Source organism: Mobula hypostoma, chromosome 9, assembly GCF_963921235.1.
Source record: "Mobula hypostoma chromosome 9, sMobHyp1.1, whole genome shotgun sequence".
Lineage (NCBI taxonomy): Eukaryota > Metazoa > Chordata > Chondrichthyes > Myliobatiformes > Myliobatidae > Mobula > Mobula hypostoma.
Genome location: NC_086105.1, coordinates 1847386 through 1871842, shown reverse-complemented (window position 1 = coordinate 1871842; position 24457 = coordinate 1847386). Strand labels below are relative to the sequence as shown.

The window sequence follows — 24457 nt, the reverse complement described above, 5'->3', positions numbered from 1 at the left end:
AGTGCTTTGTCCTGAACCTTTTTGCTGCAGGCCCTGAATGCAGAAGGATGATTGGCCAAGAGGCTTCCACAGACTTTCAGCTTTCACCATGCAGCTTCATAAGTTTTCTGAGGAAAGATCCTTCCTCTCTCAGGGATGAGGTCATTGGAGCTTCTGCTGACATTTCAGGTTTTTACAGGATGGGGTTGCTAGCCTCATACCCAACCCTCCCTCTTTCACAACTGGCCCAGCGACCATGACGGTTATAGAATAGTGTTAATTGCAGGATTCGTACCAGTGTGGAGGAACTGAGGGATCTTGGGGTCCACATCCATAGATCCCTCAAAGTTGCTGCACGTCGATAGGATGGTAAAGGAGGCTTGTGGTCTGTTGGCCTTCATTAGTCAGGGATTGAGTTCAAGAGCCACAAAGTAATGTTGCACCTCTATAATACTCTGGTTAGACCATACTTGTGTTCAGTTTTGGTCACCTCATTCTAGAATGGATATGGAAGCTTCTGAGGGTGTAGAGGAGATTTACCAGGATACTGCCTGGATTAGGGGCCATAAGACATAGGAGCTGAATTTGGCCATCTGGCCCATTGAGTCTGCTCCACCATTCAACCAAGGCTGATCCTTTTTTTTCCCCTCCTCAACCCCAGTTCCTGGCCTTCTTCCCGTAACCTTTGATACTACGTCCAATCAAGAACCTATCGATCTCTGCCTTAAATACACCCAGCGACCTGGCCTCCACAGCTGCCTGTGGCAACAAATTCACCACCCTTTGGCTGAAGAAATTTCTCCACATCTCTGTTTTGAAAGGGCGCCCCTCTATCCTGAGGCTGTGCCCTCTTGTCCTGGACTCACCCACCATGGGAAACATCCTTTCCATATCTACTCTGTCTAGGCCCTTCAACATTCGAAAAGTTTCAATAGAATCCCCCCCCTTGTCCTTCTGAATTTCAGTGACTACAGACCCAGAGCCATCAAATGTTCCTCATATGATAACCCTGTTATTCCTGGAATCATCTTTGAATCCTCCTCTGGCCCCTCTCCAATAACAGCACATCTTTTCTAAGATGAGGGGCACAAAACTGGGGACTGTGTCTTGTGAGAATACAATCAGCAAGCTAGGGTTTTCCTCTTTGGAGGAAAGGAGGATGAGAGGTGACTTGATAGAAATGCACAAGATGATAAGAGGCATTGATAGAGTGGACAGTCAGCGCTTTTTCACCAAAGTGGAAATGTCTAAAATGAGAGGGCATAACTTTAAGGTGATTGGAGGAATGTATAGGGATGGTATCAGAGCGTTTTTTTCCCACCACAGAGTGGTGGGTGTGTGGAATACACTGTCAGAGGCAATGGTAGGGACAGATACATTAGGGGCATTTAAGACACTGCTAGATAGGCAGTTGGATGACAGAAAAATGGAAGGTTGTATGGAAAGGGGAAGGATTGATCTTAGAGTAGGCTAAGAGCAAAAGAGCCTGAACTGTGTCTGCTCCGCCATTTGATCATGGCTGATTTATTATCCCTCTCAAACCCATTCTCCTGTCTTTTCCCTGTCAGCTTTGACGCCCTTGCAAATCAAGAAATTTCACCACCCTCTGGCTAAATAATGAAATTCCTCCTCCTAAAGGAATGTTCTTCGATTCTGAAGCTGTGCCCTCTGTACAATCTGTGTGGATTGGTGATAACGTCTCCTCCTCCCTGCTGATCAACACTGGTGCACCTCGGGTGTGTGCTTAGCCCACTGCTCTACTCTCTCTACACCCATGACTACACGGCTAGGCATAGCTCAAATCCCATCTATAGATTTGCTGACAATACAACCATTGTTGGCAGAATCTCAGGTGGAGACAAGGGGCGTACAGGAGTGAGATATACCAACTGGTCAAATGATGCTGGAGCAACAATCTTACACTCAACTCAGTCAGATGAAAGAACTGATTGTGGACTTCCAGAAGAGTAAGATGAAGGAACACATACCAATCCTCATAGAGGGATCAGAAGTGGAGAGAGTGAGCAGCTTCAAGTTCCTGGTTGTCAAGATCTCTGAGGACCTAACCTGGTCCCAACATAGCGATGCAGCTATAACGAAAGCAAGACAGTGAATATACTTCATTAGGAGTTTGAAGCAATTTGGTATGTCAACAAATACACTCAAAAACTTCCATAGATGTACCGTGGAAAGCATTCTGACAGGCTGCATCGCTGTCTGGTATGGAGGCTACTGCACAGGACCGAAAGAAGCTGCAAAGGGTTGTAAATTTAGTCAGCTCCATCTTGGGTACTAGCCTACAAAGTACCCAGGACATCTTCAGGGAGCAGTGTCTCAGAAAGGCAGCGTCCATTATTAAGGACCTCCAGCACCCAGGGCATGCCCTTTTCTCACTGTTACCATCAGGTAGGAGGTACAGAAGCCTGAAGGCACACACTCAGTGATTCAGGAACAGCTTCTTCCCCTCTGCCATCTGATGCCTAAATGAATATTGAACCCGTGAGCACAACCTCACTTTTTTAATATATATTATTTGTTTTTTTTGCACAATTCAATATGCATATGCTGTGATTGATTTATTTCTTATTATTACTTTATTTTTTTTTCTTTTTCTTCTATATTATGTATTGCATGGAACTGCTGCTGCTAAGTTAACAAATTTTGCGACACATAATAAACCTGATTCTGGTTTTAAAGTCTCCCACTATAGGAAATATCCTCCCTGTGTCCAATGTCTAGGCCTTTCAAAGTTCAGTAATTTTCAATGAGATACCCCCTCCTTCTTCTGAACTTCAGCGTGTACAGGCCCAGAGTCATCAAATGCCCCTTCTACATTAACACTTTCATTCCTGGGATAATTCTCGTGAAACTCTTCTGGATCCTGTCTTATGACAACACATCCTTTTTTAGATCGGAGGCCCAAAACTGCTCACAATGCTCCAAGTGCAGTCAGACCAATACCTTATAAAGCCTCATTAGTTCCCTCTGCTTGGCCTTGGCTGTTGGTACGCACCAGTTACTGGCTCCCGTCCGTGTGGGTCTGTGGTGGAAAAAGCTTTCATTTTTTTTTGTTTCTTTCTATGCAGGTGAAAGGGCTGGTAAAGCAGCACATCGATTCATTCAACTACTTTATAAATGTAGAGGTAGGTGTGGTGAACAGCGAGGCTTGTTTTACTCATGTTATTGTGTGGCTGGTTGTGCTCTGTGTTGTTCTGTTGAACATGATGGGTGTGCTATGTTGGCATCAGAGTATGTGGTGACACTTGCGGGATGCCCCTGGCACATCACAGCTCTTTTCACAGTATGTTTCGATGTACGTGTGCTAAGTATATCTGAATCTCGAGTCAAACTCTGCTCCGGTTCTCAGAACCTGTTCATTGCCCTCACTGCCTCCTCTTCTCCCCTCTAGATTAAGAAGATTATGAAAGCCAACGAGAAAGTGACCAGCGATGCTGACCCGATGTGGTATCTGAAGTGAGTAGTTATCCTCAGAAGATGCTGGTCTTTGCCATCTGTCCTCTGAAGGGATGTTACTTTCATTGTTGGGAAAGAAATATATCAGAAATCCATAAAAATCTCCAGCCAGTCACAGCATTTGTGATAGGGCATTGACACCCCTGCACTCTTCTCCCAGTTTTAACTCCCAGGAGAGTGAACTGGTTTCTCTTTCCACAGATTGCCTGTCTGGCTGAGTTCCTCCAGTTTTTGTTACATTGATAGTAGTTTATTATTGTCACGTGTACTGAGATACAGTGAAATGCTTGTCTTGTGTCCCATTCACACAGATCAAACGGTGCCTTGAGGTAGAACAAGGTAATGTCTTTTTCCAAGGTTTGAAATATCTAATAGCAGGGGGCATGCATTTAAAGTGAAGGGGATATGAGGGGCAAGTTTTTTACACAGAGTGGTGCGTACTTCGATTGCGCTGCCTGGGGTAGAGGCAGAAACTTTAGAGACCTTTACAAGGTGTTTAGATAGGCAGATGAATGTGAGGAAAATGGAAGGATATGGACATTGTGTAGTCAGAATCAATTAGTTCAGTTGGCCATTTGATTGCTAATTCAATTGGTTCAGCACAGCATTGTGGGCTGAAGGGCCTGTTCCTGGCTGTACTGCCTGCGTTCTATGTTCTAGAATGCAGGATAAAGTATAACAGCTACAAAGAAAGTGCAGTACTGGTAAACAAGGAGAAAGATCATAATGAGGTAGAATGTGAGGTCAAGAGCCCATCTTAATCTACTGGGGAGCTGTTCCGACACTGTCCTTGAGTTAGTGCAGCAGTGCCCTGCCGGATGTGTCCAGGTGAGGACATGCCCTGTGCCAAGATGACCTGTGACCTGGTGGGTAGTTCTCTTGCTTTTGAAACTATAAAGATTATCTTTATTTGTCACATGTAAATTGAAATATAATGTGAAATGCATAGTTTGTGCAATGACCAACACAATCTGAGGATGTGCTAAGGGAGCCCACAAGTGTCACCATGCTTTCGGCACTGACTTAGGATGTCCACAATTCACTAACCCTTACCCGTACATCTTTGGATTGAGGGAAGAAACTGGAGCACCCGGAGGAAACAGGAAAGGTCACAGGGAGAACGTAAGAACTCCTTACAAACAGTGGCGGGAATTAAACGCAGGTTGTTGGTGCTTTGAAGCGTTACACTAACTGCTATGCAGCCTTGCCAACTGTGTCAGGGTATCTATAGGTCAAGGACTTGGGTTCCACACCAGAGTTTCAACCACATCTCTAGGCTGATGTTCCTATTACTAAATTGGAGCTGCATAGTCACAGGAATCAAACGGAGCTACCACCTGTACCTGAGTCACAGGAATCAAACGGATCTACCACCTGTACCTGAGTCACAGGATGTGCACTGATGGAACAGCTGCCCCGTTCTGTACCCTTAGGTGCTGCCTCTGTGGTGATTGCACTTTCTCCCTGTGACCGCATGGATTGCCTCCCACATCTCAAAGGAGTGCTGGTTGTTGGGTTAATTGCCAGGATAAACTACCTAGTAGGAGTGGGTCAGACAGCTGTGTAGGCCATGTCATTGGGTATATTGTTGACAGGTTCTTGATAAGGAAGGTTATGGGGAGAAGGCAAGAGAATGGTGTTGAGATGGTTAATAAATCAGCCGTGATAGAATTCTGGAGCAGACTCAATGGGCTGAATGGCCTAATTCTGCTCCAATGTCTGATGGTCCTGGAAGGGAGCTGCTAAGAATGTGGGGGAAATAAAATGGGTTCAATATGGGACTAATGTAAACGTGGATGATATTCAGTACAGACGTTTCTGTGCTGTATCTCTCTGACATCTTGAACTGCTGTGCTGTCTATGTCCCTTCGTTGTGGATAGCAGGGCTGCAGCCATAGAGTCAGAAAGTACAGCACAGAAACAGGTCCTTTGGGCCATCTAGTCCATGCAGACCCATTTAAGTTGCCTAGTCCCATTGACCTGCACCCGGACCACAGCCCTCCATACCTTCCCATCCAACACACCTATCCTATCATCTCTTAAACATTGAAATCGAGCTCGCAGGCACCACTTCCATTGGCAGCTCGTTCCACACTCTCCCAACCCTCTGAGTGAAGATATTTCCCTTCACGTTCCCCTTAAACTTTTCACCTTTCACCCTTAACCCATGACCTCTGGTTGTGGTCACACCCAGCCTCAGTGGAAAAAGCCTGCTTACATTTATTTACCTTATCTATACCCTCATAATTTTATATACCTTTATCGAATCTCGCTCTCCCATTTTAGTCCTGAAGTCTGAAACACCCTGAACCTCCCCTTTGCATATCCTGTGTCTCAGAGTAGATCAAGTTCTCCCTTTAACCCTCGGGTGAAGCTGCTGGCTGAGGTTGGTGTCCTCTGTGCAGCGTCACACTTTTGTTTCCCTACAGCAAGAAGCCTTTCACTCGATCATTAATCACTCACACAGCTCAAGTTGAAGCCAACCAGCAGGTTGTCCTGTATTTTGGTAGGTTTCTCTCTTTCTGTTCTTCATTCCTCATCTATTAAGACATCATAGCTTAGTGAGAATGGCTCCGGGACAGTGTTCTGTACTCTGTGTGGGATGTAGGAAGTCTGGGAGACTGGACGTCTCCCAGATAAACCCATCTGTACCAGGTATACCGAGCTGCAGCTCCTGAGAGCCTGCATTAAGGGTGGAACTATAGCTTGGTCACCTTCAAGTCATACGAGAGAATGCGGTAATGGACAGGACCCACAGGGAGCTAGTCACCCCTAGGAGCAGGAGACAGGTAACTGGGTGACTGTCAGGAGAAGTAGGGGATATACAAAGCCAGTGAAGAGTACACATGTGGCCGTTCCCCTCAATAATAAGTATTCAACTTTGGATACTATTGAGGGGGATGATCTTCTGTGGGGGAGCCATAGTAACCGGGGTGGTGCACACCCCAGTGTTCTGAAAAGGGTGGCTGAAGAGATTGTGGAGGCATTAGTAATGATCTTTCAAGAATCACTAGACTCTGGAATGGTTCGGGAAAACTGGAAAATTTAAAACATCATTCCACTTTTCAAGAAGGGAGAGAGTCAGAAGAAAGGAAACTATAGGCCAGTTAGTCTGGCCTAAGTGGTTTGGAAGATGTTGGAGTAGATTATTAAGAATGAGGGCTCAGGGTACTTGGAGACACCTGATAAAATAGGTCAAAGTCAGAAGGGTTTCCTGGAGGGAAAATCTGGCCTGACAAATCTGTTGGAATTCTTTGAAGAAATAACAAGCAGGATAGACAAAGGAAAATCGATTGATGTTGTGTACTTGGATTTTCAGAAGGCCTTTGACAAGGTGCTGCACATGAGGCTGCTTAACAAGCTATGAGCCCATGGTATTACAGGAAAGATTCTGGCATGGATAAAGCAGTGGTTATTGGCAGGAGGCAAAGAGTGGGAATAAAGGGAGCCTTTTCTGGTTGGCTGCAGGCGACTAGTGGTATTAAACAGGAGTCTGTGATGAGACCAGTTCTTTTATATTATATGTCAATGATTTGGATCGAATTGATGGCTTTGTTGCAAATTTTGCAGACTGTCAAGATAGGTGGAGGGGCGGGTAGCTTTGAGGTAGAGAGACCACAGCAGGACGTAGATTAGGAGAATGGGCAAAGAAATGACAGATGGAATGCAGTGTTGGTAGAAGAAATGAAAGGGTTGACTGTTTCCTCATAGAGAGAAAATACAAAAAACTGAGGAGCAAAGGGACTTGGGAGTCCTTGTGCAGGAATCCTGAAGGTTACTTTGCGGGATGAGTCCATGGTGAGGAAGGCAAATGTGATGGTAGCGTTCATTTTGAGAGGTCTAGAATATAAAAAGTATGTAATGTTAGACTTTATAAAATACTAGTGAGGCCTCACTGGAATATTGTGAGCAGTTTTGAGCCCCTTGTCTTAGAAAGGATGTGCTGACATTGGACAGGGTTCAAAGGAGGTTCACGAAAATGATTCCAGGATTGAATGGCTGTTCATATGAAGAGTGTTTGATGACTCTGGGCATTCAGAAGAATGAGGGGTGACCTCATTGAAAACTATCAAATTATGAAAGGCCTTAGTAGAGTGGATGTGGGGAGGATGTTTCCTGTGGTGAGGGAGTCAAAGACCAGAGGATATAGCCTCAGAATAGAGGGGCATTCTTTTAGAACAGAGATGAGGAGAAATTTTTTGCCACAGTCAACTGTTGAGACCAAGTCTTTAAGTATACTTAAGGTGGAGGTTGGTAGTTATTTGATTGGTCAGGGCATGAAGGGATACAGGGAGACGCCAGGAGATTGGGGTTTGGAGGAAAATAGGTCAGCCGTGATGAAATGGATTGGATGGGCCGAATGGCTCCTATATCTTATGGTCTGATAGATGCAACATTTTAAATCAGGTTTCAAAATGGAAACTCCAGGCTCCTATTTTTAGCAGGCGCTAGATAACTTGACCAACACGCAAAATTCTAGAGGAACTGAGCAGGTCAGGCAGCATCTACAGAGGAGAAATAAACAGTCAACATTTCAGGCTGAGATGAAGAACTTGGTGTAGGTACCATTTAACTTTTTATTTCCCCTCCATAGATGCTGCCTGACTTGTTGAGTGCCTGCAGCATTTTTTGTATTTTTCTCTATTTTAATTTATTTCTTCCCCATAGTATTGACAAATGAAATCTTGATAGAGTTTATCTAACCCCAGTTCTAAAATAGTGTTAATTATAATGTCACAGAACATAGTACCTACACCAGTCTCTTTACTGGCAATTAAGCTATTGAAGTGTGATCACCAATACAATGTTGAAAACTGGATTTATTTTAGGTATCTGAATATTTACGTTGGAGTTCCAGACGTTGAAGAAAGTTTCAATGTGACGCGGCCTGTTGCACCTCATGAGGTATGGTGCAGCTCACTCTCAGTGGAAATTACTTATTTATTTAGAGATGATTATTCAGTTGCTGACTCGATATTTGCATTAATGAGCAGGTATACCTAATAATGTGGCCATTGAGTGTATACCATCCTTGTGTGGAAAATGTATGGCCATTGCAGCTGGATCAGGGTTCGAGGCTGTATGATTTGCACTCTAGTCCATTTACAGCATATGGTTGTTGCTGCTCCCCGCTCCTAGTTTTATTTTTAATTTGGAGATACAGCACAGAACAGGCCCTTCCAGCCCAAGGAGCCGCACAGGCCAGCAACCCTCTGATGTAACTCCGGCTTAATCACAGGGCAATCTACAATGATCATTGACTGTTGAGGAAACCGCGCACACGTGGGAAGGAACGTACAAAGTTTCTTACAGAGGGAACTCTGAGCTCCAATGCCCCGAACTGTGATAGCATGGTACTAATTGCTACACAACCTTGGCACCCCATTTCTCCTTGATTTGATGGTAGTGAGTCGCTGCCTTGAGCCTCAGCAGTTCGTGTGGTTCCGGTTCTTCCACAGTGCTTTTGGGGAGGGAATTAGACCCAACTGCAATGAGAGAATGGCGATACATTTTCCACAAAAGGTGACATTTTATTAGGTACACCTGCTTGTGAATGCAAATATCTAATCGGCCAATCATGTGGCAATCGGCAACTCAATGCATAAAAGTATGTAGACATGAACAAGAGGTTCACATGTTGTTCAGAGTAAACATCAGAATGGGGAAGAAATGTGATCTAAATAACTTTGAAAGTGGAATGATTGTTGTTGCCAGACAGGGTGGTTTGATTATCTCAGAAACTGCTGTTCTCCTGGGATTTTCACGCACAATAGACTCTAGAGTTTACAGAGAATGGTGCAAGAAACAAAATAAAAACATACTGTGAGCAGCAGTCTGTGGGAGAAAATTTCTTGTTAATGAAACAGGTCAGAGGAGAATCGCCAAACTGGTTCAAACTGACAGGAAAGCAATAGTAACTCAAATAACTGTGTGTTGCAATGAATCTGTGCAGAAGAGCAGCTTCAAGCACACAACAGGTTGAACTTTGAAGTGGGTGGGCTACAGCTACAGAAGAACGTGTGCTCAGTGGCCTCGGGTACAGGAGGTACAGTACCTAATAAAGTGGCCATTGAGTGTCGAACCTGAATATTTTGGTTAAAGGAATAAATCAGCTTTTCAAAGTTTTCCCTTACCATGAAACTGGGTAGCAGTTCGAGCAAGATGCAGCGAAGCTTTAAGATGCCTTAGGGAGACTGAATGAGAGGGTAAGTAACGTCAAGAGCAGTACAACGCGGATAAATGTAACATGATCTAGTTTAGTAGGAAAATAAAGGCAGAGAATATTATTTAAATGAAGATGGGTTGGCACCAGGTCTTATACACCAGTCTTTGAAGCAAACATGTATAGCACTGTGCAAGAGTCTTAGGCATCCTAGATTTTTTATATAGTTTCAGATGGTATGGCCTCCACAGAGCCCTGATCTCAACATCTTTGAGACTGTCTGGGATTACTTGGAGAGACAGAAGCAAGCAAGGCAGCCCAGCCATAGTCTGCAGAAGAACTTTGGCAAGTTCTCCAAGATGCTTGGAACAACCTACCATCTGATTTTCTCATAAAACTGCATGACAGTTTTGAAAAGCAACGCTGGCAGTTTGAAAGGCAAAGGGTGGTCACAACAAATCATTCATTTGTTTTAGTTTTTTACTGTTTACTGCTCTTTTTCATATTTAGAAACTTTTCATATGATTATTTTGAAATAATCTTTTCTTTGCACAATTTATTTACATGTGCCTAAGACTTTTGCACAGTTCTGTAGGTACAACATAAACACAAGATATCCTGCAGATGCTGGAAATTCAGAGAAATTCACACCAAATGCTGGAGGAGCTCAGCAGGCCAGGCAGCATCTATGGAAGGGAATTAACAGTTGAAGTTTCAGGTTGAGACCCATCATCAGTGTCGTCTAAAGCATCGACTCTTCCTCTCCATGGAGGATAGTGAGATTTGTGTGGAGTGTGCTGATTTACTGGGGCACTTGGAGATAAAGAAGGAAATGATTTTGGGTCTCTCAAAGAACATTAAGGTAGATCAATCCCTGGGGCTGATGGGATATACCACAGGTATTAAGAGAGGTAAGAGGAGAGATTGCTGGGGGTTGACCAAGATCTTTGTGTCCTACCTGCAATGCTAGTTCTTTCTTCACACACTCATCCTTTTGAATGTTCCTTGACAGATATTTGTCCAGATTCTTCAGTTGGAATTAGCTAATTGCCAGTTTAGCTGTGTAAAGAGAACAAATTCCAAATGGAGGTGATAGGTGACTAGGTGATCTTTATAAGGTGACATTGTTCAACGTTCAAAGTAAATTTAATATCAAAGTACATATACAGTATGTCACCATATACCACCTTTTTTGCGAGCATTCACAGTAAATACAAGAAACACAATAGAATCGATGAAAGACCACACCCAACAGGACAGACAGCAACCAATGTCCGAAAAAATCAACAAACTGTGCAAATACAAAAAGAAAGAGGAAAAAAGAAATAATAATAAATGAATAAGCAATAAATATCGAGAACGTGGAATGAAGAGTACATTAAAATGAGTCCCTAGGTTGTGGGATCAGTATAGTGATGAGGCAAGTGAAGTTATCCCCTCTGGTTCCAGAGCCTGATGGTTGAAGGGTGATAACTGTTCCTGATCCTGGTGATGTGAGTCTTGAGGCCTCTGTACCTCCTCCCTGATGGCAGCAGTGAGAGGAGAGCATGTACGTTTTGGTGGCGCTCCCTGATGATAGATGTTGCATTACTGCAGCAGCACTCCGTGTAGCTTTGCTCAGTGGTTGGGAGGACTTTACCTGTGAAGGTCAGAGCCATATCTACTACTACTTGTAGGATTTTCCATACAAGAGTATGGTGTTTCCATCGATCATAGTTAACACCAAATGAAGTAATTCTCTTTTTCTGATGTAGCCCAAAGTATTAAATCACTATCCAATGACAAACAAGATGTTGGAGGGACACTGAAGATCACTGCTCACCTCTGAATCAAATTATTTATTTCCCATTTCCGTTCTCAGTGTCGCCTGAGGGACATGACGTACTCCGCCCCCATCACGGTGGACATTGAATACACCCGAGGAAGCCAGCGAATAATACGCAATGCATTGCCCATCGGCAGGTAATTGGCACCCAGCGAGGGCTCCACTCAATAATTCGTCCAGTGTCCTGGGTATTTCCTTACCTGCTGTGTCCTAATGGCTGATGTTTCACTCTAGGATGCCTATAATGCTACGCAGCTCGAATTGTGTACTCACGGGGAAAACTCCAGCAGAGTTTGCAAAACTGAATGAATGTCCCCTGGACCCAGGTGAATATTGATGATCTTTCTAACTGAATGTTACAGCAGAATCTGTTTGGAAAGTGAATCCCAATAAGCTACAATAGATAGTTTGTCCTGGGGTTGGAGGACGATGTGGGTGGGTGAGTGGGAGAAAAGGTGTTTGATGTTGTTTTGTTTTTGTTGTGCCAAACATTGTTTAATCTTAGTATTGGTGCTGTTCAGCCAGTAATATCTTAATGAAACACAGAAAACAAATTTAATTTTATGTATTTTCATCATATTTAGAATATAGAATATCATAACACAGTATAGTCCCTTCAGCCCATAATGTTCTGCTAACTTTTTAATGTACTCTAAGATTAGTCTAGCCCTTCCCTTCTACAAAGCCTTCCATTTTCTATCATCCACGTGCCTCTGAAATGTACTGTGAGATTTTAAAAGAGCTCGGGTGCTGTTGGGAATTTTCAGTGGGCTACAATCAGTATGAGAGGTCATTCTTTAGTGACACAGCATGAGGTTTAAAAAGAGCCTGGGCACTTTTGTGACTTTTCAGCAGGCTGCAGTCGTAATGAGCTATAAAAGGGCAAGGGTCAATAAAAAGCGACATGTAAGTGGAGCGGCCATTGTGTGAGTGGGCAGTGTTGGAGTGGTCAGGCTTTGGCTCAATAAGCTTGGGCAAACACAGGGGGAGGTTCTAAGTAAATTTCAAGTAATTGATTGTTTATGTTAGCACATAGCTAGTTTGCTGAGAATGAGTCCAGAGTTGGTGCCATGTTCCTTGTGTGAGATGTGAGAACTCTGGGAGACCTCCAGTCTTCTTGATAACTACATCTGCATAAAGAGCACTGGGCTGTAGCTCCTTAGAGGCCATGTTAAGGAACTGGAGCTTCAGCTCGTATGAGAAACTGAGGAGGTGGTAGGTAGATTCTACAGGGAGATAGTCATCCCTAAGTTGTGGGAAGCAGGTACCTGGGTGACTGTCAGGAGAGCAAAAGGGAGTGCAGAGTATCCCATTTCCCTCAATAATAAGTATACCACTTTGGATGTTGTTGGGGAGGGAGGAAAATCAGCCTACCAGGGGAATCTGCAGCAATCTGGCAGCTGAGTCTGAGTCTGTGTCTGTCACTCAGAAGGGAAGGGGAAGAAGAGGAGTGCAGTCATGATGGGAGATTTCATACATAAATAGAGATTCTGTGGACATGAAAGAGACTCCCAGATGGTATGCTGACTGAGTCAGGGCGACTCGGATCGGGTCCATAGCATTCTAGAGGGGGAGGGTGAACAGCTGGAAGTTTGGTACATATTGGTACCAATGACATGGGTAGGAAGGGAGCAGGCCTTGAAGAGCGAATATAGGAAATTAGGTAGAAAGCTGAAAACCAGGAGTTCCAGGGTAGTGGACTCCTGCCTGTGGGGGTAAGAATAGGATGATTTGCCTGAAGAATTCATGCAGGCGGTAGAGTTGCAAATTTCTGGATCATTAGAATCTCTTCTGGGGAAAGTATGACCAGTACAAAAAGGACGGGTTACCCGAGGGTAACTAATATCCTTGCGGGTAGCTTTGCTAGAGCTGTTGGGGAGGGTTTAAACTAATTTGGCAGAGGAATGTAAACCAGCCCGATAGAGCTGAAGATGGGACAGTTGGTATACAAGTACGTGGTGTGTAGCGGACTGTCAGGAAGGACATGCAGATTGCAGTCAGTGGAAGATTTTAGAGGATTGGAAAATTACAAAAGTTGCTCCACTCCTTGGGAAGGGAGGGAGGCAGAAGAAAGGAAATTAAAAGCCAGTGAGCCTGACTTCCATGGTTGGAAAGATGTTTGAGTCTATTATTAAGGGTGAAGTTTCAGGGTACCTGGAGGCACATGACAAAATAGGCCAAAGTCAGCATTGTCTACTTAACAAGAATTCTTGCCTGACAAAGTTGTTGGAATTCTTTGAGGAAATAACAGGTAGGATAGACAAAGAAGAGTCAGTGGATGTTTATTTGGATTTTCAGAAGGCTGCTGCACATGAGGTTCTTAACAAGATAAGAGCCCATGGTATTACAGGAAAGATACTAGCATGGATAGAAGATTTGCTGACTGGCAGTAGGCAAAGAGTGCGAATAAAGGGAATCTTTTCTGATTGGCTGCCGGTGACTAGTGCTGTTCCACAGGGGCTGGTATTGGGGCCACTTCTTTTGACGTTATATGTTAATGATTTGGATGAAGGAATTGATGGTTTAGTTGCCAATTTCATGGATGATACAGAGGTAGGTGGAGGGGCGAGTAGTGTCGAGGAAGCAGGGAGGCTGCAGAAGGAATGGAGGCTGGAGAATGGCCAAAGAAGTGGCAGATGGAATATAATGTCAGGAAGTGTATGGTCATGCACTTTGGTAGAAATAAAAGTATGGACTATTTTCTAAACTCAGAGAAAATTCAAAAACCAGAGGTGTAAAGGGATTTGAGAGTCATTGTGCTGGATTCCCTAAGGTGGTAACTTGGTGGGGAAGAAGACAAATGCAATTTCCACATTCATTTCAAGAGGACTAGAATACAAAAGCAAGGATGTGACGCTGGGGCATTATAAAGCATTGACCAGACCGCACTTTGAATATTGTGAGTAGTTTTGGGCCCCTTTTCTAAGAAAAGATGTGCTGACGTTGTAGAGGGTTTAGAGAAGGTTCAGAAGCATGATCCCAAGAATGAAAGCATTGATGTAAGATGGCTCTGGGCCTGTACTCACTAGAGTTTATAAGAATGGGGGAGGGGGTCGCTCATTGAAATCTCTTGAATATTCAAAGGCCTAGATAGAGTAGCTGTGGAGAGGATGTTTTCTATAGTGGAGGAAACTAGGACCAGAGGGCATAGCCTCAGAATAGAGAAACATCCATTTAGAACAGCTGTGAAGGAAATTTTCTTTAGCCAGAGGGTGGTGAATCTGTGGAATTCATTGCTCCAGATGGCTGTGTAGGCCAAGTCATTGGGTATATTTGAGGCAAAGGTTCATAGGTTCTTGATTAATCAGGGTATCAAAGGTTATGGGGAGAAGGTAGGAGAATGAAGTAGAGAAGGATAATAAATCAGCCATAGTGGAATAGTGGAGTAGACTCGATGGGCTGAATGGCCTAATTCTGCTCCTATGTTATGATCTTATGGTATCTGCCTCTATTACCACCCCTGGTAGTGCGTTCAATGCACCCAACACTCAGTGTGAAGAAAAAACCTGCCACTGACATGCCCCTTATACTTCCCTCCACTTACCTTAAAATTCTGCGCCCTTGTATGAGCCACCAGGCAAAAAAAGTCTTTGGCTATCCACAAATTTTCTCAAATGTGTCAAATCACTTCACATACTGTGAATTATTCCTTCTGTTGTCTTCTCCCTTCCTTTCCAGCCCTGATGAAAGGGCTCAGCCTGAAACATCAACACCTTATTCCCTTCCATAGTCTCTGCTTGACCTGCTGAGTTCCTCCAGCATTTTGTGTGTGTTACTGTGAATTATTCTGGGTTAGCAACTGTTAATTGTGCAGAGGTGAAAAACAAGTTCAAGTTTTTAATTGTTATTCAACCATACACATCCATATAGCCAAATGAAACAGAGTTCCCCCGAGTCCAAGGTGCAAAACACAGTACCTGCAGTCACACACAGCACATAGCACGTATAGTTACGATGGCAGAAAAATATACTGTTACAAGAAATATATATATATAAAAAAATAACGTAGCCCTGAGTGTTGTGGCCTAAAAATTGATAGTGCATGGGATGTTGTGCTGGAGCCACATTTCTGCAAGAACAAGCACGTAGCTGTTCCTCATCTCGCCCAGCTGCAGATGAACACAATCCAGTTTGTCTTCCACTGAGCAAACACTGGAGGGCAGCATGAACAGGAGGGGATAGGAATGGGAGGAAAATTAAGGATATGGGCATTGTGCAGGCAGAAGGTTTTAGTTTTGTTGGCCATTTGATTATTAATTTAATTGGTTTGGCACAACAATGTGGGTTGAAGGACCTGTTGCTGTGCTGTACTGTTCCTTGTACTAAGATCCCACACAGTTGGAATGGATAGGCATGAAGCTGGCATTCGGTGCTGTTGGTTATGGCAACAGGTTTTGCCTGAGCATTGAATCAATTGTTTGCTTTTCACAAAGAGACTTACATTTTGGGCAAACATGAGGAAATCTGCAGATGGTGCAATTTCAAGCAACACACATAAAAATTGCTGGTGAACACAGCAGGCCAGGCAGCATCTATAGGAAGAGGTACAGTCGACATTTCGGGCCGAGACCCTTCGTCAGGACTAACTGAAAGAAGAGATTCTCTTACTATCTCTTCTTTCAATTAGTCCTGACGAAGGGTCTCGGTCCGAAACATTGACAGTACCTCTTCCTAGAGATGCTGCTTGGCCTGCTGCGTTCACCAGCAATTTTTATGTGTGTTGCTTACATTTTGGGCATATGGATTAGATAAACACCAAACTGCATGAAATGGCACCAGAACTGGAAAACATTTGTAAAAAGTTGGAGTTTATTATCATTCAACCGTATACATGTATACATCCGAACAAAACAAGGAAATAGTGTTTGAGGTCAAACACTTTCTATCAGAATCAGGGAGATTTAGAGCAGGAACGGTCTTTAAACAAGTGCAACAAAACAACAAGTTTCATGGCATCCGTGATAATAAAGCTGATTGTGATTCAGGTGGGCAGAGGAGGGAAAATGAAAGGGACAGTCTGTGATAGTGTATGAGGCAGGTGAGATTAAACGACAAATGGGATGAAGGGCATTGGGATCTGTTAGCAGCAGTGGGCCCAGCGGCTGCCGTCTGCAGTTGTAGATCATCATTTCAATCCGGAGAACTGTAAGGTGTCTCACAACAAGATGAAGCCCAGTTCCTTGCACTGCAATCAAATTTGATAATGGAAGTAGTGGATAGTAAGGGAACATTAAAGTGGGGCAGATTGAATAGAGCTGTACAAGAGAGCAATCACCCAAATTGTGTTTGTAAAGGAATCATGTCATGGGCAGTAAGTAGTCTAGCATGGGGAAGTGAACCTGGTTGGGTGATTAGAGCCTCAGTGGGACAGTGTTTTGGGAGCAGTGATCATAACTTGGATAATGATAATACTGGACTTTTGCAGTGAGGAGAGGTACTGAATTGGGAAACAGGTAATTACAGCATTATTGGGTAGGAGCAAGAGAGAGCAGATCAGGAGTAACTATTACTCAGTAAGTCCATGTCCAGTGTTGGGGTCATTCAAAGGCAGCTGGTCAGAATTCCACACCAACTTATTTCCGTAAGGAAGAAAGACAGGGATGGCGTAGTTCAGCAGTCTTGGATGATAAGAGATATAGGAAATTAAGTCAAAAAAAAAAAGGAAGTGCATGTTAGGTTTAGGAAGCTGAAATCAGACGGAGCCTTTGAAAGATATGTAGGAAGCAGGAAAGTACTTAAACAGGGAATTGGGAAGCTGAAAGGGGCCATGAAATGCGCTAAGTGACTAGAATTAAAACAAATCCCAATTTGTTTTATACGTTCATTAAAAACGAGATTAAATATGTAGAACATAAAGGAGGGAATTTCTGCCTGGGGCCAGGGAAAGTGGGCGAGGTATAAATTGGGGATGTTGCATCAGTATTCGGCATGGAAAAGGACAGTAGTGAGATGGGAGATGCGTGCTGACGTTCTGGGACATGGATGGACAATAGTGAGATCAGGAGAGACATGCTAACATTCTGGGTCATGGAGATAGATAATAGATGCAGGAGTACGCCATTTGGCCCTTCGAGCCAGCACCGCCATTCACTATGATCATGGCTGATCATCCACAAGCAGTACCCAGTTCCTGCCTTATCCCTATAACCTTTGATTCCGCTATCTTTAAGAGCTCTATCCATCTCTTTCTTGAAAGCATCCAGAGACTTAGCCTCCACTGCCTTCTGGGGCAGAGCATTCCACATATCCACCACTCTCTGGGTGAAAAAGCTTTTCCTCGACTCCGTTCTAAATGGCCTACCCCTTATTCTTAAACTGTGGCCTCTGGTTCTGGACTCACCCATCAACGGGAACATGCTTCCTGCCTCCAGCGTGTCCAATCCCTTAGTAATCTTATATGTTTTAATCAGATCCCCCTTCATCCTTTTAAATTCATGTATATACAAGCCCAGTCGCTCCAATCTTTCAACATATGACATTTCTGCAAGAAAGTTCAACTTTTGTTTCATCTGTTCACAGAATATTGTCTCAGAAGTGTTGTGGAACATTCAGGTGGTTTTTCAAAACTTGAAACGTGCTGCAATGTTTTTTTTGGAGAGCAGTGGTTTTTCCATGGTGTCCTTCCAAAAACATCATTCTTGTTTGGTGTTTTTCTTATAATGGACAAATGAACAGAGACTTCAGCAAGTTTTAGTGATCTCTGCAGGTCTTTTGCTATTACCCTTCGGTTCTTCTCCACTTCCTTCGGCATTCATTGATTGGAGCAGCTGACTCCAAATAGCTTCTGTAGAAGGCATTACCCCAGAAGTTCATATACTTTTTGAACCAAGACTATGATTGCTTAAATGGCGTACAATGTAACTACAAAGGGTTCACAAACTTTTTCTTGCAACTGTATGTCCCCAGGCCTGATGGGATCAGAGAAGATTCACGCGAATGATTCCAGGAATGAAAGGGTTATCATATGAGGACTGTCTGGCAGCTATTGGGGCTGTATTCCCTGGAGTTCAGGAGAATGAGGGGAGATCTCATAGAAATATTCCAAATGTTAAAAGGCCTGAACAGATTAGATATGGCAGTTATTTCCCAAGGTTGGGGAACCTAGGACAAGAGGGCACGACTTGATGATTGAAGAACGTCCATTTAGAACAGAGATGTGGATAAATTACTTCAGTCAAAGGGTGGTAAATCTGTGGGATTTGTTGCCACGAGTGGCTGTGCAGGCCAAGTCATTGGTGCATTTAAAGCTGAGATCGGTAGGTTCTTGATCAGTCAGAGCATCAAAGGATATAGGGAGCAGGCAGGGGAGTGGGGGTGACTGGAAGAATTGGATCAGCCCACGATTGAATGGCAGAGCAGACTATCAAGTCTTTATTGAGAAAAACTAGAGACGAGAGCGTAGAGGCCTTGACAGAGATCTTCGTGTCCTCTTTAGACACATAGGAGGTCCTGGAGGACTGGAGAACAGCTGGGAAGAATTTAAAAAGAAGACAGCTTTATAGAGCGGGCATCGGAATAGAGAGGGTCAGAGCAGGTGGGCTTTGACAATAACGGGTCGAGGCATGGTAAGTTACTTGTGAAGAATAAGAAGTATGTCTGCAAGGCCGGTGTTCTGTACTGGGTGTCGGATGTGGGATGTCCAGGAGACTCCCAGCCTCCCGGACGGCCACATCTGTGCCGGGTGCACCAAGCTGCAGCTCCTCAGGAACCAGGTTAGGGAACTAGAGCTGCAGCTCGATGACCTTCGTCTGGTCAGGGAAAGTGAAGATGTGATAGATAGAATCTTTAAGCAAGTTGTCACACCAGGGGCCTCGGGAGACAGAATAAGTGGGTAACAATCAGGAGAGGGAAGGGCAGGAGTCAGATTCTAGAAAGTACCCCAGTGGCTGTCCCCCTTAACAATAAGTACTCCTGTTTGTAGGTGGAGATGGCCTACCTGGGGGAAACAACAGTGGCCGTGCCTCTGGCACAGAGTCTCTCCCTGTGGCTCAGAAGGATAGGGAAAGGAAGAGGATGGCAGCAGTCACAAGGGACTTTATAGTTAGGAGGTCAGACAGGTGATTCTGTGGACGCAGGAAAGAAGCACGGATTTTAGTTTGCCTCCCAGGTGCCAGGGTCCGGAATGTTACTGATCGCGTCCAAGATATCCTGAAGTGGGAAGGTGAACAGCCAGAGGTCGTGGTACACATTGGTACCAATGACATAATTAGGAAACGGGAGGAGGTCCTGAAGACTACAGGGAGTTAGTAAAGAAGCTGAGAAGCAGGGCCACAAGGGTAGTAATCTCGGGACTACTGCCTGTGCCATGCAACAGTGAGTATAGGAATAGAGTGAGGTGGAGGATAAATGCGTGGCTGAGAGATTGGAACAGTGGGCAGGGATTCAGATTTCTGGATCATTAGGGCCTCTTTTGGAGCAGTCATGACCTGTACAATAAGGATGGGTTGCACTTGAATCTGAGGGGGACCGATATCCTGGCAGGGAGGTTTGCAAGGGCTATTGGGGAGAGTTTAAACTAGAATCGCTGGGGAGTGGGAACCGAACTGAAGAGATGGAGGAAGGGGCATTTGGCTCACAAATAGAGAAAGCTTGTAGGCAGGTGATAGAGAAGGGATGTCTCAGATCGATGGTTTGAGATGTGTCTATTTTAATGCAAGGAGTATAATGAACAAAGCGGATGAGCTTAGAGCGTGGATCAATACTTGGAGCTATGATGTTGTGGCCATTACAGAGACTTGGATGTTTTGAGGATGTGACTAAACACATTGATGAAGGAAGAGCAGTAGATGTAGTGCATATGGATTTCAGCAAGGCATTTGATAAGGTAGCCCATGCAAGGCTTATTGAGAAAGTAAGGAGGCATGAGATCCAAGAGGACCTTGTTTTGTAGTTCCAGAACTGGCTTGCCCACAGAAGGCAAAGAGTGGTTGTAGAAGCGTCATATTCTGCATGGAGGTCAGTCACCAGTGGTGTGTCTCAAGGGTCTGTTCTAGGACCCCTTCTCTTCATGGTTTTTATATGAGGAAGTAGAGGGATGGGTTAGTAAATTTGCTGATGACACAAAGATTGGGGTGTTGTGGATAGTGTGGAGGGCCGTCAGAGGTTACAGCAGGACATTGATAGGATGCAAAACTGGGCTGAGAAGTGGCAGATGGAGTTCAACCGGATAAGTGTGAGGTGGTTCATTTTGGTAAGTCAAATATGATGGCAGAATATAGTACTAATGGTAAGACTCTTGGCGGTGTGGAGGATCAGAGGGATCTTGGGGTCCGTGTCCATAGGACGCTCAGAGCTGCTACGCAGGTTACCTGTGTGGTTAAGAAGGCATACGGTGTATTGGCCTTCATCAACTGTGGTATGGAGTTCAAGAGCTGAGAGGTAATATTACAGCTACTGTATATAGGACCCTGGTCAGACCCCACTTAGAGTACTGTGCTCATTTCTGGTCACCTCACTACAGGAAGGATGTGGAAACCATAGAAAGAGTGCAGAGGAGATTTACAAGGATGTTGCCTTGATTGGGGAGCATGCCTTATGAGAATAGGTTGAGTGAACTTGGCCTTTTCTCCTTGGAGCAACGGAGTATGAGAGGTGACCTGATAGAGGTGTATAAGATGATGAGAGACATTGATCGTGTGGATAGTCAGAGGCTCTTCCCCAGTGCTGAAATGGCTAACACGAGAGGGCACAGTTTTAAGGTGCATGGAAGTAGGTACAGAGGAGATATCAGGGGTAAGAATTTTACGCAGAGAGTGGTGAGTGTGTAGAATGGGCTGCTGGCAATGGTGGTGGACCCGGATACGATTGGGTCTTTTAAGAGACTCTTGGATAGGTACATGGAGCTTAGAAAATAGAGGGCTATGGGTAACCCTAGGTAATTTCTGAAGTGAGTATATGTTCAGCACAGCTTTGTGGGCCGAAGGGCCTGTGTTATGCTGTAGGGTTTCTAATTACTTAACTGGTCCTTTGTCTAAAAAGTGTAGCCTCCAACCTGATGGCAGAAACATCGATTTCTCCAACTTTCAGTCATTTTTTCCCTCCCCTTCCCTCTTCTATTCTCCACTCTGGCCTCCTATCTCTTCTGATCACCTACCTTTCACCTCCCTGGGTCCCTTCTTCCTTCCCTTTCTCTCATGGTCAGTTCTCCACTGCTACCAGATTCCTTCTTCTCTAGCCCTTTGCCTTTTCCACCTGTCGCCTCCCAGCTTCTTACTCCACCTCTCCTTCCCCACCCACCTGGTTTCACCTATCTTGTCTTCCTTCCCCTCCCACCCCACCTTGTTATTCTGGCTTCTTCCCCCTTCCTTTTCAGTCCTGATGAAGGATCTCAGTCCAAAACGTTGATTGTTTATTCTCTTGCACAGATGCTGCCTGACCTGCGGAGTTCCTCCAGCATTTTGTGTGTTGCTCTATTTTTACAAATCTCTTGTGACATTTCCTCTGAGCAAATGAGCCCGTATTTCCATCCTCCAGCGTTCTGTGTGTGTAGTTTAGGAGGTGTTGTTGTTCAGGGTTTTTTACTTATTGAAGGGATGTGGAAGTGTCTGAGGACATTGACGTTTATTGTCAATATTGGTCAGGGACTTGCAGAAGGAAGGGTCCCTTTCCATACTGAAAGGGGACGGGACGATGTTTGTGGAGCCAGGAAGGGCAGAACTGTTAGGATGGAGCTACAGGTGGTTCTGAGTGGTTAGGGTTGGGGTGAGAACAAGTGTGGCCAATAAACAGTGTTATTGAAACTAGAAGGAACGTATGGCTTGGACAGAAATAATTTTTATGTGCTCGTTAACTGTAGAAATTTCATTTGCAGTATAAAGCTGGAATTAATTCTTTGCCTGTTGATCTTTTTAGGTGGCTATTTCATTGTGAAAGGTGTTGAAAAGGTTATTCTCATCCAGGAACAGCTGTCGAAGAACAGAATAATTGTGGATGCTGACAGGAAGGGTACTGTTGGTGCTTCTGTGACAAGGTACTGCACTCAGTGACAAGCTGACACTGAAGTTCAGTTAATAGACAGTCCATCGCCAATGTGTGGTTGACAGGACAGCTTGGGGAGCTCCAGGGATGGATGTGCACAACACCTCCCAACTGCCTGCTCCACCTCTTAGTCTTTCCATAATACATGGGAGCAGAATTAGGTCATACGGGCCATCGAGACTGCACCACCACTCCAGCAATGGCTGGAGTGGCCTCTCAGCCCCATTTTCCTCTGTTCTCTGCAACCTTTGACGCCCTGACCAATCAAGAACCTATCAACCTCTGCTTTAAATACACCATTGACTTAGCCTCCAGCTGTTTGTGGCAGAGATTTGCCACCTACTAGCTAAAGAAATTTCTCCTCATCTCTGTTCTAAAGGGATGTCCCTCTGTTCTGAAGTTGTGTCCTCTGGTCCTAGACTCTCCCACCATAGGAGCCATCCTCTCCACATCCACTCTCTATGGGCCTTTCAATATTTGATAGGTTTCAAAGAGATCCCCTCTATTTCTTATAAATTCCAGCGAGTACAGGCCCAGATCCATCGAACATTCCCCATACATTAACCATTTAATTCCCAGAATCATACCTGTGAACCGCCTCTGGACCCTCTCCAATGTCATTGTCCCATGATTAGGTTAAAGTTAATTAGGGGTTTCAGGGGTTGCTGGGCAGTGTGGCTGGGAGGACTGTGTCACTAAATAAATAAAAAAATAATAAATCACATCACATTAATAAATAAGGGTGAGGAGGGACAAGTTTAAAGGGAACATTGGGGGGGACTTCTTCACACAGAGAGTGGTGGGAGTGTGGAATGAGCTGCCAGACGAGGTGGTAAACGCAGGTTCTTTTTTAACATTTAAGAATAAATTGGACAGATACATGGTTGGGAGGTGTATGGAGGGATATGGTCCATGTGCAGGTCAGTGGGACTAGGCAGAAAATGGTTCGACACAGCCAAGAAGGGCCAAAAGGCCTGTTTCTGTGCTGTAGTTTTTCTATGGTTTCTATTTTTCTACTATAAATTGCAATCAGAAATATATATAAAAATTGTTGTGCAAAAGAGGAGAAAAAATATAATGAGGTAGTGTTCATGGGGGTCCCTAATAATGGATGCCGCCTTTTTGAGGCATTGCCCTTTGAAGATGCCCTTGATGCTGGACAGGCTCGTGCCCATGATGGAGCTGGCTGAATTTACAACTTTCTAAAACTTTTTCCGATCCTGTGCAGTAGCCCCCCTATACCAGATGGTGATGCAGCCAGTTAGAATGCTCTCCACAGTACATCTGTTGAAATTTGTGAGAGTTTTTGGTGACGTACCAAATTCAATAGGTTGTGCAAAAAGATAGTAGCAATTAGAAGTGGACATGTGCTGGTTGATGGGGGCCCTTTATGACAGATGCTGCCTTTTTGAGGTATCAACTTTTGAAGTTGTCCCCACCCCCACGTGCTGCTCCCTACTGCCTTCACTGAGACCTGATGCAGTGTCTCAACCTGAATTGTCACCTCACACCTTCTGCCTCCAGAGGTGCCACTTGATCCACTGAGCTCTTTGTGAGTTCTGTTTTTGTTGCCGGTTATAAATGTAGTTGGGCTGACCTCTGCGCTTCAGGTTCTGATGCAACAGATTCACTGTGCTGAATACTGGTGTGCCAGAATTGTCCTGTCACATATTCAGTGGGCTGAATACTGGTGTGCCAGGATTGTCCTATCACAGATTCACTGTGCTGAATACTGGCGTGCCAGAATTGTCCTGTCACATAATCACTGGGCTGAATACTGGCGCGCCAGGATTGTCCTATCACAGATTCACTGTGCTGAATACTGGCGTGCCAGAATTGTCCTGTCACAAATTCACTGTGCTGAATACTGGCGTGCCAGAATTGTCCTGTCACAGATTCACTGGGCTGAATACTGGCGTGCCAGGATTGTCCTGTCACAGATTCACTGGGCTGAATACTGGCGTGCCAGAATTGTCCTGTCACAGATTCACTGGGCTGAATACTGGCGTGCCAGAATTGTCCTGTCACATAATCACTGG

General features: G+C 44.5%; 1 protein-coding gene across 2 annotated transcripts in view; it reads left to right on the top strand.

Moving 5' to 3' along the window:
* The window catches only part of polr3b (polymerase (RNA) III (DNA directed) polypeptide B), a 171331-nt gene that overhangs the window by 7957 nt on the left and 138917 nt on the right, over positions 1-24457 (top strand). Inside the window, exons 3-8 of one of the 2 annotated variants that reach the window (XM_063057575.1) lie at positions 3066-3122; positions 3389-3453; positions 8283-8358; positions 11478-11578; positions 11676-11767; positions 22293-22410. In XM_063057575.1, coding sequence (XP_062913645.1) covers positions 3066-3122; positions 3389-3453; positions 8283-8358; positions 11478-11578; positions 11676-11767; positions 22293-22410 — 509 coding nt within the window. Of the gene's footprint in view, positions 1-3065; positions 3123-3388; positions 3454-8282; positions 8359-11477; positions 11579-11675; positions 11768-22292; positions 22411-24457 lie in introns of those variants that run through there. The other variant, XM_063057576.1, reaches the window with a different exon arrangement.